Source organism: Puma concolor, chromosome A2 (genome assembly GCF_028749965.1).
Source record: "Puma concolor isolate L17-30 chromosome A2, mPumCon1.1.hap2, whole genome shotgun sequence".
Classification (NCBI taxonomy): Eukaryota; Metazoa; Chordata; class Mammalia; order Carnivora; family Felidae; genus Puma; species Puma concolor.
Window position 1 is genome coordinate 159,451,775 of NC_141668.1, and position 13,532 is coordinate 159,465,306.

The 13,532-nt window shown below is 54.1% G+C and overlaps 1 protein-coding gene across 3 annotated transcripts in view; it reads left to right on the plus strand.

Annotated features, from left to right (window-relative positions):
• MED26 (mediator complex subunit 26) overlaps window positions 1-11,245 on the plus strand; it is a 52,325-nt gene extending 41,080 nt beyond the window's left edge. For all 3 annotated transcript variants that reach the window (XM_086698740.1, XM_086698742.1, XM_086698741.1), the window contains exons 2-3: window positions 7,817-7,891; window positions 8,521-11,245. In XM_086698740.1, the coding sequence (XP_086554866.1) occupies window positions 7,817-7,891; window positions 8,521-10,173 (1,728 nt within the window). In that variant the 3' untranslated portion in view covers window positions 10,174-11,245. The remainder of the gene's footprint in view (window positions 1-7,816; window positions 7,892-8,520) is intronic.
• The last annotated feature ends 2,287 nt before the right edge of the window (window positions 11,246-13,532 follow it).

Consider the following 13,532-nt stretch of genomic DNA (forward strand, 5'->3'; position numbering starts at 1 on the left):
TAGGATCCCAAGGCACTCCGTGAGATACTTAAGGAGTCACTTCCGCCAGTAATCACCTGCTGACTTCCTGCCCTGCCTTGGAACAGACCTCTGGGGTCCTCTCTGTGCCACCACTGCCCAGCCTTCCCCACCTGCCCTGCCTGCTCCTTGCACTTCCAGAGTAGTCCTCCTCCACTCCTGACACCTTCCTTGCCCAACTGCCATGTGCACAGGGTGGGGCAACCACCACCACCACCCTGTGGGGCTCCTTGGCCGGGTGATTAATTGTTTCCAATAAAGAGGGTGGTCTTAGAGAGTAAGTGGGCTTGGAATGGTGAGCAGCTCACATGGGCAGTCATCATTGGTAGAAAGGGGAGGTGACACTCGGCTTCATTAATTGTTAAGGAAATACAAATTAATCTGCATCTGTTGAAGGAACCTGAATGAGAAAATGAGAGACTTCGGGCGCTCAGACATCCTTCATTTACGAATTCCGCCCCTTTTGGGACAGCCCTTTGGCAGGTGGTTTTGAGAGGTGTTCTTGTTTTTGTTGAGAATGAATCCCAGGGGAGATAGCCAGAGCAGGAAAGGGCCACCGGTGCGGGTGCGCCAGGCTGTTCCTGACAGCAAGAGGTTTGCACGTGGCCCTGGGACTCTGGCCTGCAGAGCTGCCCAGAGCCTGCCGTGAGGTTCAGGAGTGTATGGGACCCAGGGCTCTAAATATACCAGGGTGAAGTCACTGGGGTGGAGACAGGCCATGTGGCAAGCCCAGGAGCCCATCAGGGCTGGAATCCCAGGGCTGGGGACAGGGAGACGGCGGCCTCGCTGTCCCTGTGGTACCGGCCTCCTCACTGCCCCGTCTCCTCTTGCTCAGGGTCCCTGTCTGTGGCGCGTCAAAGGCATGTAAGTGATGGAGTGTCTCCTCTCAGACCCCTTCCCTCAGTGCAGCTTGGAGTAGGTTTTGGGGGCCATCCAGATGTGTTCCTGGACATGGCCCTGAATGAAAACACTGCGAGGGGAGGCCTTTGTTGCCAACGTGCAGATTGGACCCCGTGGCATAGGGGCAGCTTTGTGGGAGCTCTGATGGGCAGAGTGAGGGCCACTGTTGTTGCTGTGTGGTCACTGCAGTTTACACTCAGAAGAGACACCGGGAGGGGCACCTGAGTGGCTCAGTCGGTTGAGCATCCGACTTTGGCTCGGGTCATGATCTCACGGTTCGTGCATTCAAGCCCCGCGTCGGGCTCTGTGCTGACAGCTCAGAGCCTGGAGCCTTGTTCAGTTTCCATGTCTCCCTCTCTCTCTGCCCCTCATTCTGTCTCCCTCAAAGGTAAATAAACATTAAAAAATTAAAAAAAAAAAAAAAAAAAAAAAAAGACACCAAGAACTTGAGGTGGCGGGTGGAGGTGACAGCTGCCTTCAGCTGCAAAGAAGGCAGATCAGAAAAGCCGAGGAATGCATGTGGCCAGCAGAGTAAAAGCCCCAAAGGATGTCTGCATCCTAGTCCCCAGAACCTGGGCACGTGGTACCTTGTGTGGCAGAAGGGACTATGTGGGTGTGAAGGGTACATACCTGGAGTATCGAGGTGGGCCCAGCCTAATCAGATCCTCAGAAGTAGAGACCCTTGCCTGGCCGGGTCAGAGAGGTGTAGTGTGAGGACTTGGTGCCGTTGCAGACGTGGGAAGTGAACTGAGATGCCATGAGCTGGGGAATGCAGTGCCCTCTAGAAGGTGAAATGGCCTTCAGTGCCAGCCAGCCAGCCAGCAGGAAAAGGGAGCCCTCAGTTCTATAGCAAGGAGGCGTAATTCTGTCAACATGGAAAGGAATAGGAAACGGCCTTGAGAACTTCCCTGAAAGGAGGGCGGCTTGCCTACCCTCCTGTGCTGGGTCTCAGCACAGGGCAACCTGAACCACATTACTGTCCGTCTCCCCCCCCCCCCCCCCCCCCCCCCGCCGCCGCCAAACTGACATGATCTATATACGCATGTTGTTTAAGCCTCTCCTTCTGTGATCATGTGCATCATTTTGGCAACAACCGGAAACTGATACACCACAGTACTGGCAAGGACTGGGAAACAGGCTTTCCCGCCTTCCTCTCCTATAGTGGGCCTGGAATTGGAGCCGCCTCCTTGGGGGCTAATTACAATCCTTCCTGGTCCTTGTGCCAATAGCCCCTCTAGCAGTTTGTGTGTTAGCCCAGGATCTCCTCTAGTAAAGGTAGGGACTGCAACCTTGTTTGTAACAGTAAGTGGAAAAGGGGGGACACAGCTCTGCTCAAGTACCCCCCCCCCACTCCACCCTCACCCCACTGGAAGCAAGAGGGAAGGGGGGATGTCTGCGGTGCTGGTTGTTTCTGATGTTAGTGAGAAAAGCAAGGCATAGAATCATGTTTTGCTTTGTTGTTGTTGTTTTTAATGCACGGTAAGTGTATATACAATGCAAGGAATATTTTTGGAAACCTACAGGGAACCGTGGTGGTGGTGGCTGGGTGGGACATGTACCTTTCCTCGTGCCCTTCCCGTTCGCCTGCATGCTCCGTCCAGTGTGTGTGGGCGTGTGATGGGCTCACTGTGTGATCTTGGAAGGGAGGGGGGGCTTCCTCCTGGCATATGGGCTTCCCCAGCCGGCCAGCCCACCAAAACCTGCAGCTGCTGGGGGTTGTTGAGCTGAGGGAGCTCTTCACCTTTTCCAGAGCTGCGTCCTTCACTGGGCACGCTTTGTCAGTGCTCCCGGGCTGTTTGCCTCTTGAGGTGAGTGGAAGTTCTCAATCTCGATGAAGCCCAGTTTGTCAGGCTTTTTTCTTGGGCAGTTACTGCTTTGGGGGGGTCTTAAGAAATCTTTGTCTACCCCAAGGTTGCAAAGATAGTCTCCTGTTTCTTTGAGAAGACTTAAGAGTTTTTGCTTGAGAGTGTGTGTGTGTGTGTGTGTGTGTGTGTGTGTGTGTATGTATTTTTTAAGTAAGCTCTATGCACAACATAGGGCTCAGACTCGTGACCCCAAGACTAAAAGTCACGTGCTCTACCAACAGAGCCAGCCAGGGGCCAAGTCTGACAAATTTTAAATTTAATTTGTGACTTGGCTCTGATGTTTGGTGTAAATGGAATCATGCAGTCTGTATGTTCTGTGACTTCACTCCCCATGGTCTGAGCTTTGTCTTGTCGATGCACTGAAACTACAGTTGATCATTTCTGTTGCTCTTGGAATTTTCATTCTGTTCCGTTGACTCTTGGAAGACATTGATGTCATAACGTTTGACCACCTGACCTGCACCTTTGTGTGCCTTCTCCTGTCTGTAAAATGTGGTGGCAATAGTACCTTCCCCACGGGGTGGTTACGTTACACAAAGCAGGGCTGTGTGAAAACACATCGTATGGGGGGGGGGGGCATGGAGTGGCTGGGTCAGATCTGCAAACAGGAGACCACCAGACAAAGCCCATCCCTCCCCAGGCTTGGCTGGGCCCCTGAACTACCTAGTACCATCAGATGCCACTTCTGCCGGTTGGTGGGCACGTCTGCAGGGCAGCTGCTCGTGGCTTCTGGAGAGAGCTGGGCACAGGTGCTGCAGTTTCCTGTTCCACCCGGTGCCTGTTCATGTCTCCCAGGCCAGGTTCTCTCTGTGTTCCAGATACAGATCCTCACGGCACTGTGGCATCTGTCATCTTCCCACTTTGTGACTTTTTGGTGTCTCTGGATGAACTCTAAATAGTTCTTGCTAATGTAACCAAACCGATCGGATGATTGTGTGCAGGCACGCAGGGATACTGTGGGGTGGATTCCAGACTGCCGAAATAAAGCAACTATCGCAGTAAAGGGAGGCCAATGAATGCTTTGGTTTCCTGGTGCATATATAGTAAAACCTTGGATTGCAGGTAACTTATTCTGTGAGTGTTCTGCAAGACGAGCAAACATTTCTAATAAATTGTAACTTGATAAATGATGTCTTGCAGTACAAGTAGTACATGACGCTGGATGTCACATGAGCACAGCTGAACCAATGGTTCTTGAAATTCACTTGGATATATGAGTGTTTTGGATTACAAGCATGTTACTGGAATGGAATTATGCTTGCAAATCAAGGTTTTACTGTAGATGTTATATTCACACTGTACCGTAGTCTGTTAAATGTTCAGTAGTATTACGTCCAAAAAAAAAAAACAAAAACAAAACAGTGTACATACCTTAATTAAAAATACTTTATTGCTGAGCCACCTGGGTGGCTCAGTCAGTTGAGTGTTCACCTGTTTTTTTTTTTTTAACGTTTATTTATTTTTGAGAAGAAAGAGAGCATGAGAGGGGGAGGAGAGAGAAAGAGGGAGACACAGAATCTGAAACAGGCTTCAGGCTCTGAGCTGTCAGCACAGAGCCTGATGTGGGGCTCGAACTCGCAGACCGCAAGATCATGACCTGAGCTGAAGTAGGAGGCTTAACCGACTGAGCCACCCAGGCGCCCGTGTGTCCAACTCTTGATTTCGGCTCAGGTCATGCTCTCATGGTTCATGGGATCAAGCCCATGGAGCCTTGGGATTTTCTCTCTCTCTGTCTCTCTCTCTGCCCCTCCCCCGCTTGTGCACCTGTGAGTGCATGCACCCACTGTCCCTCAAATAAAATTTGGGGGGCACCTGGGTGGCTCAGTCGGTTAAGCGTCCGACTTCAGCTTAGGTCATGATCTCGTGGTTCGTGAGTTCAAGCCCCGCGTCAGGCTCTCTGCTGTCATTGCAGATCCTCTGTCCCCCTCTCTATCTGCCCCTCCCCCGCTCACGCTCTCAAAATAAACATTTTTTAAAAATACAATTAAATAAAAATTTTAAAAACTTAAAAAATACTTTATTGCTAAAAAATGCTAACCGTCATCTGAGCCTTCTGCGAGTCGTAATCTTTTTGCTGGTGGAGGGTCCTGCCTCCACGTGACGGCTGCTGACTGATCGGGGTGGTGGTCGCTCACGGCTGGGGTGGCTGTGGCAATGTCTTAAATGAGACAGTAGTAAAGTTCGCTGCATCGAAGGAGCCCTCCTTTCACGAGCGGCTTCTCTGCAGCATGCGATGCTGTTTGGTGGCATTTCACCCACGGTGGGACTTCTCTCGGAATCGGAGTCCGTCCCGCTGCCGCCGCCCCCTCCGCTCTGCCTCTGTGACGTTCTGAACCCTGTGTCGTCGTTCCAACCGTCTTCACGGCATCTTCACCAGGAGCAGATTGCAGCTCAAGAAGCCTGCTTTCCTCGTCCGTTAGAAGCAACTCCTCTTCCGCTCAAGTTTTGTCATGAGATCGGAGCACTGCAGGCCCATTGTCTTCAGGCTCCACTTCGGATTCTAGTTCTCTTGCTCCTCCCACCACACGTGCAGTCACTGCCTCCACTGAAGTCTTGAACCCTCAAAGTCATCCGTGGGGGCTGGATCCACTTCTTCCGAACTCCCGGTCACGTTGATATTTTGACCTCTTCCCATGAATCACAGATATCCTCAATGGCATGTAGAATGGTGAACCCTTTTGGAGGGCTTTCAGTTTACTTTGCCCAGATCCAGCAGCCTTACAAAATGTATTTCTTAATAAGACTTGAAAGTTGAAATTACTCCTTAATCCATGGGCCACAGAATGAATGTTATATCAGCAGGCATGGAAACCACGTGAATCTCTTGCACATCCCTGTCAGAGCTTGTGTGTGACTGGGTGTGTTGTCAGTGAGCAGTCATATTTATTTTTATTTTTTTAATTTTTTTTTGATCAGTCATATTTTTAAAGGAATCCTTTTTTTTGAGCAGTAAGCGTCAACAGTGGGCTTAAAAGAGTCTGTAAACCATGTTGTAAACAGATGTGCTGTCCCCCAGGCTTTGTTGTTCCATTTCTAGAGCACAGGCAGCGCCGATTACTCTGAAGGGCCCTAAGATTTTCCAAGTGGTAAATCGGCCCAGGCTTTAGCTTAGTCACCAGCTGAATTAGCCCCCAGTAGGAGTCAGCCTGTCCTCTGAAGGTAGGCATTGACTTCTCGTCTCTAGCTCTGAAAGTCCTGGATGGCATCCTCTTCCAATAGAAGGCTGTTTGGCCTCCGCTGAAAATCTGTTGCTTAGGGGCGCCTACATGGGTTATTTAGCTCAGTTAGTTATGGCGGACTCTTGATTTTGGCTCAGGTCATGAGCTTGCGGTTCATGAGACTGAGCCCACAACAGGCTCCATGCGGACCGTGCGCGGAGCCTGCTCCTGATTCTCTCTCTCCCTGACCCTCCCCCACTCGTGCTCAAAATAAATACACTTCCAAAAATTTTTAGAGAAAAAAAAGTCTTGTTTAGACTGCAACCACCTTCGTGAATGATCTCGGCTAGATCTTCTGGATCACTCGCTGCAGCTTCTGCGTCTGCACCTGCTGCTTCGCCTTGCGCTGCCGCGTCAGGGGCGATGGCGTCTTTCCTGGAACCTCGTGACCCGACGTGTGTCTGCTGGCCTCCAACGTGAGAGCTTCCTCACCTCTCTCGGCCTTTGTAGAATTACAGGGTTAGGGCCTTGTTCCGGACGAGGCTTCGGCTTAAGGGAACGTCGTGGTGGTTTGACCTTCTATCCAGACCTCAAACTTTCTCCACATCATCAGTAACACAGTTTTGCTTTCTTATCACTCATGTTTGTTCACCGAAGAAGCACCTTAATTTCCTTCAAGAACTTTTCTTTGCCTTCACAACCAGGCTAACGGACGCAAGAGGCCTACCAGCTTCCAGCCTGCCTCAGTTTCCGGCACGCCTTCTTCCCCTCTAGTGTAATCATTTCTAGCCTTTGATTTCAAGTGAGAGACATGCTACTCTTTATCTCACTTGAACACTTAGAGGCCAGTGTAGGACTGCCAGTTGGCTTAATTTCAACACTGTTGTGTCTCGAGAAACAGGGAGGCCCAAGGAGAGGAGAGAGATGGGGAAGGACTGGGCAGTGGGGCACGCGGAACACACACAGTATCACGGAGTTCGCCCTCTTGTGTGGTGTGGTTTGTGGCACCCCGAAACAACTACAGCAGTAACATCAAGAATCGCTAATCACAGGGGCGCCTGAGGGGCTCAGTCGGTTAAGTGTCTTGTCTGCCTCTTGGTTTCAGCTCAGGTCATGATCTCTCGTGGTCTCGTGAGTTCAAGCCCCACGTCGGGCTCTACTCTGGCAGCCTGGAGCCTGCTTGAGATTCTGTCTCTCCCTCTCTCTCTGCCCTTCCCCCACTCACACTGTCTCAGTCTCTCTCAAAATAAATAAATACTAAAAATCACTGGCCACAGATCACCATAACAAATAATAATAATGAAAAAGTCTGAAATGTGAGAATTACCAAAATGTGACACAGAGACACGAAGTGAGCAGATACTTTTGAGAAAATGGCCCCAATAGACTTGCTCGATGCAAGGTTGCCACACACCTTCAGTTTGTGAAAGACACAGGATCTGTGAAGTGCACTAAAGCTAAGAACACTGCAAGGAGGAATGCCTGTATGGATCTTTTAAGCTTAGTGTTTTATTTGCTAAATCCTTCAGCATCCTGCCCCCCCCCCCCCCATGAGGTGGCAGGGTTGAGCACATCTCCCATAGCAAGAGCAGATCCTAGCTCATACATGTCACAAGTCTCAGCTTTGTGACAAGCACCTGGGCAGGTGGGCATGACCATGGATGGGCTTCTGGTAAACCGTACCCCATGCACTAGAGGAGGTGGATGGGGGTGACCACTGGGCGCCTTGTTGGCCTTAGGAGCAGGTAGGAGGCTGCGTGGGGCGAGGAGAAGCTCTGGTGTTACTGACTCCACTGGCTCTTGGGGACGCAGAGGCCAGAGTGGGCTAGGACAGAGAGAAGGGCAGACGTCTGACAAGCGGCTCTTGTTTTGTAGATCCGGAACATGGTGGCGGTGCTGGAAGTCATCTCCAGCCTGGAGAAATACCCCATTACCAAAGAGGCGCTGGAGGTGAGTGTCCCCGGCATCCAACGCTGGGAGGAGCCGGGTGGGCCGGGCCCAGGCTTCCCCAACCTGAGGACTTGCGAGTGCCGTGTGGCGGGGGTGCAGCACCCCCGCCCCCCCAACCTGTGCTGTGCCAAAAGCCACGTCTTCCTCTGGGTAGCGTGGGAATTGGGTAGCCTTAGTTCCCTGGCTGGGGCCCGTTCCTGCACAGGGTGTCTGTCACGCTGCGGGGCCGGCTGGGAGGCATGCCTGGGGGCGTCTCCGGTGAGCCAGGCTGGCTCCATCCCTTTCACTGTTGCCCTGGCCATAGAGCGCTCTCACCCAGAGAGCTTCCCTGGCAAAGTGCTCTTGCACTGGCCTTGACGGTCCCCAGTCTCCAGGTGCCGGGAGCCTGTGGGATGGTGCTTCTGAGATGCCACCTGGGGCCCTAAGGCTTGAGGACTAAATTTGAGAAGGTAGATGTCACAGAGGACCCTCAAATCCCTATGGGTTTTGTATCCAGGAATTCTGTGATGGAAGGGTCAGTGGGGTTAGTCCAAAGACCAGGGGGGCCCTTCCCACGGTTTCCGGCTCTGCTCCCTTTTCACGGGGACTTCCTGTCCCAGAAGCGTGTCATCGTCCCTCTCTGGTTGCAGGAAACTCGACTTGGGAAGCTCATCAACGACGTCCGCAAGAAGACAAAGAACGAGGAGCTCGCCAAGCGGGCCAAGAAGCTGCTGCGGAGCTGGCAGAAGCTCATTGAGCCCGTGCACCAGAATGAGGCGGCGCTGCGGGGACTGGCGGGGGGCGCCGGCTCCGCCAACGGGGGTGCTCACAACTGCCGGCCGGAGGCGGGGGCGGCCGGCACGCCCAAGAGCATCCACGACCTGAAGAACCGCATTGACCTCCAGAGGCTGCGGGGGCATCGGCTGGACAGGCTGGGCAGCCGCAAGCGCCGGGGAGACCAGCGTGACCTCGGCCACCCCGGGCCACCTCCCAAGGTCTCCAAGGCGAGCCACGACTCCCTGGTACCCAACTCCTCCCCCCTCCCCACCAACGGGATCGGCGGGAGCCCCGAGAGCTTCCCCGGCCCCCTGGACGGCAGCGGGCACACGGGACCCGAGGGTGGCCGCCTGGAGCACGGCGAGAACGACAAGCACGGCGGCAAGATTCCCGTCAACGCGGTGCGGCCGCACACCAGCTCCCCGGGCCTCGGCAAGCCGCCCGGGCCCTGCTTGCAGACCAAGGTTGCGGTGCTGCAGCAGCTGGACCGGGTGGACGAGACTCCGGGTCCCCCCCACCCCAAGGGGCCGCCTCGCTGCTCTTTCAGTCCCCGGAACTCACGGCACGAGGGCTCCTTTGCCCGGCAGCGGAGCCCGTACGCGCCCAAGGGCTCCACGCCCAGCCCCTCTCCGCGGCCCCAGCCGCTCGACGCCACGCAGGTGCCGTCGCCGCTTCCGCTGGCCCGGCCGTCCACGCCCCCCGTGAGGCGGCTCGAGCTGCTGCCCAGTGCGGAGAGCCCGGTGCGCTGGCTGGAGCAGCCCGAGGGCCACCAGCGGCCGGCAGGGCAGGGCTGCAAAGTGGGGCTGCCGCCGGCCGAGCCCCTGCTGCCCCGGGCCGGCTTCTCCCCAGACTCCTCCAAGGCGGACAGCGACGCTGCCTCCTCTGGCGGCTCGGACAGCAAAAAGAAGAAGAGGTACCGGCCTCGTGACTACACGGTGAACTTGGACGGGCAGGTGGCCGAGGCGGGCGTCAAGCCCGTCCGGTTAAAAGAGCGGAAGCTCACCTTTGACCCCATGACCAGACAGATCAAACCTCTGACCCAGAAAGAGCCAGTGCGGGCTGACAGCCCCGTGCACACAGAGCAGCCCAGGACAGAGCTGGACAAGCCCGAGGCCAAGGCCAGCCTCCAGAGCCCTTTCGAACAGACGAACTGGAAGGAGCTGTCGCGCAACGAGATCATCCAGTCCTACCTGAGCCGGCAGAGCAGCCTGCTCTCCTCGTCGGGCGCGCAGACCCCGGGCGCCCACCACTTCATGTCCGAGTACCTGAGGCAGGAGGAGAGCACCCGGCGTGGGGCCAGGCAGCCGCACGTGCTGGTGCCTCACAGCGCGCCCACGGACCGCCCGGGGCTGAGCCGCGAGGTCACACAGGACGATCTGGACAGAATCCAGGGCCACCGGTGGCCTGGGGTGAACGGGTGTCAGGACACACAGGGTAACTGGTATGACTGGACGCAGTGCATATCGCTCGACCCGCACGGCGACGACGGGCGGTTGAACATTCTGCCTTATGTCTGCTTGGACTGAGCGGCCCGGCGGCCTCTCGGTGCGTTCCCACCTTGCAGTCGGCACGGCGGGCGGGCTGCCCCCAGTGCTTGGGAAGCCGGGGAGTCCGGCCCGGGGCGGAGGGAGGGGGCGGGAGTCTCGAGGTCTCTCCGAGCCCTTCCCTCAAAATTCTCCTTCTTTTGTGAAATGCTGCTACCAGTTTACTAACAAAATTGCAAAGGAAGGACCGTGTGGAAGGAAGGCCGGCAAAGTGAGTTCAGAACTCTATAGCGAACCAGCTATAAAAAGCGTCAGTTCCCCACCCCGGAAGCGGTGTGGACACTTCCCAGCACCTGTAAGCTGGGACCTCAGTTGCAGGCAGGCACAGAAAACCTGTGGGAGAGGTTACCTTTAAACACAGCAACAGAAGCACGCATCTCATCCATTTGCGTTTTCTTTTTCTAAATTTGGCCCTGAGTGTGTGAGGCGGTGGGTGTACGTGCACCGCGGCCTCTGTTTGCACCCCCACCGGCCGGTGCTTCAGTTACGGTGCCAGAAGCTCGGCAGCTGCAGCGGGCCAGCTGGCCGGCTGCTATGACCTGCGCTCCATGGGCATCCACACGTTTTTATCTGGTTTCAGTTAAGACCCGGTTTTGAAAAAAATGCTGCAAAAGTTTAAGTGTTCTAGGAGTTTATTTTATCCGCCTTTTCCATCTGACCATCAGCCAAATAAGTTTCCTTTCTTTCTCCCTTTTCGTTTTCCCCTTCCTGCACATATCTCGAAAAGTTCACCTTTCCAGATTCCCCCCCTCCCCACCCCCACCCCAAAGACAAAAGTAATCGCGGGTGCTACTGGTGTGTAAGCTGTACTGTTGGGCAAGAGGAGACCTGTCTGTGCGCTGGAAACACTCATAACCATTCCTTTAGATTCGTTTGCCTTATGGTTATTTGTCATAAACGCGATTTGCAAAAACAAGGAGCCTTAGTGAATGTACAGTACCTAGACTTCTGTGTTCTCAGGACACAGAAGGGAGCAACTTTGCTATTTGGTCCAGTAAGTGGACAACTTGTGATATAAATGTGGAAATAAAAAAAAAAAAACCATTTGCACAAACCAGTCTCAGAACCGTTATTGATTTGGGCCCTTACAGGCAAATCAGCCTTTCTGCATTTGCGAAGATGTGGACCCCATGTCCGAGGTTTGGGCTGCACGGCCAGACTGCAGGGAGGCCGGCAGGGCCGGGAGTGGCGAAGTCAGCCTATTAACCTTCTGCATGAAGACTGACCTCCACCCGCCTTTCGCTCATCCGGGCCCGTTTGTTGCCTGTCCTGCCTCCGGGGTCACCTACTAGCATTGGGTGACAGATGCTGGTCACTGTCCACATGCAGGAATGTTACCCCGTTTCTGTCCGGTCCTTTCCTGCCCCAGGGAAGCCCTCCACAGAGGTTCCATGTCCCAGGTCTCCGTAACCTCGTTTTACCCCACAAAAAGCTGTAGTTCTTACAGGGCATGGCCCAGAGCCATGTCTGGCAAAGCCACCCTTGGCTCTGGTCCCAGGCTTCTAGCTCCCCATGAAGGCCTGGGGCTGTCTTAGTGTGTGGCTGGTGCTATTTTTAAAAGTAACTTTTCTGCCTTGACTACAAAGTGATAATATTTCCTTCTTCTCCCTCATCCCTGAAGCCATAAGCTAAGATTTTGGTTTTCAGGTCTTTTTTTTTACTCCAGAACGGGCCATGTTGGACGTACCTACTTCTTTTCACAGATGAGGGAGCTGCCTCCCCTGAAGGGGAACAGTCCCACGGGGCAAAACAAGGGGTCCGGGAGCATTGGGAGTCAACCCAGAACCACAATTTCAGAACCAGCAGGGATCTATCTATGACACGGCCTTGGTGCGGGGCACACCCACCCTAACTAAGATAAGGCAAAATGGATGGGCGCCCAGTGGATCCGCGAAGTGGCTTTGAGGACAGTCAGGTTGAATTCTGGACCTGCAACCTATCAGCTGTGTGGTTCTATGCTAATCACTTCTTTTTTTAATTTTCTTTCATGTTTATTTATTTTTGAGACATAGAGCGTGAGCAGGGGAGGGGCAGAGAGAGAGGGAGACACAGAATCCGAAACAGGCTCCACGCTCTGAGCTGTCGGCACAGAGCCCGACGCGGGACTCGAACTCACGAATCGCGAGATCGTGAGCTGAAATCGGACACTTAAGCGACTGAGCCACCCAGGCGCCCCCTAATCACTTCACTTCTATGCATGTGTCCGCATGTGGGAGATGAAAGTGCTTACCCCAGAGCTGTGAGGACTAAGTTAAATGATCAGAGTTTAAGCAACAAAAAAAAAAAAAAAGAAAGAAAGAAAAGGAAAAAAAAAGCCATGTCAGAGAACTGTTTGCTATGGAGAAACTAGTTCCTTTCTAAGTCCACTGTGGCCTGTAATGTGGGCCAGCCTTGCTGCTGTGTGGACTTCCCCAGGAAGTGATTTGCTCTGTGACAAAGGGTCACAGATGTGTAGGCACAGCTGTAAGATACTAGGGTACAGGTTGGCATCATATGAGCATCTCCCTTTCTCAGACCTGGGCGTTAGGATGGGTCCCTGCTCCCTGCCCCCACCTGCAGGGACCACTTCTGAGTGTCCAGTAAGCCCAGGACAAACATAGTGCCTGCTTTGGGGAACACGGTTAAGCTGAGATTTCCCTCTCGCATATTGGAAATCATTGGGTTGCCACTTTATAATTTGCCAAGTAAGGACGTTGTAAAAGGGCAGCTTAACCCCCCATTTCCCGCCCCCCCACCCCACCCCCCACCCCCGCTCCCCGGAAAGTTCGTCAGTACGTGATGTTTGGAACACACATCAGTCTTTCAGTATAGGAACATCTTGCTGAAAACACCATCCTGTTTCCTCTGCTAGGGTCTGGGGCTGCTCTAGCCCGGCCTTGGGCGTCAGCGCTCAGGGCCTCGCACCTCTCCCTCCGGCAAGAGCTCTGGAGACAGGTGCCCAAGTAGACTACCACGGCCACAGCTCCCGAATGGGCCAGGGGACCTGAGCCAAGTCGCCTCCCCTCTCTGGGCTTCGGTCTGTCCGTCTGTGAAATGGGGATGGGGTAATACCTACCGCGCAGCGCACGTCGCAGTGATTCTCAGAACGAGCTCCCAGAGACCGGGCTTGCCCCTCTATCGGAGTCCGGCCACGGGAGTCCGTTCCCGTGTTTTTGCAGAAAAAGGATGTAGCTTATGGGAAGCTTTCACAATCTGGTTTCTTTTCAGTAAAGACCTGCTCTTTTACCCTTGCTGTCCGCCGCCACTGCCTCCTGCCCATGAGGAATATGGCTGAAAGGAGCCGATGTAGCGTGGACATCGAGGTTTGACCCCCGGCTGGATGGCCCGATCACAGACGCTGA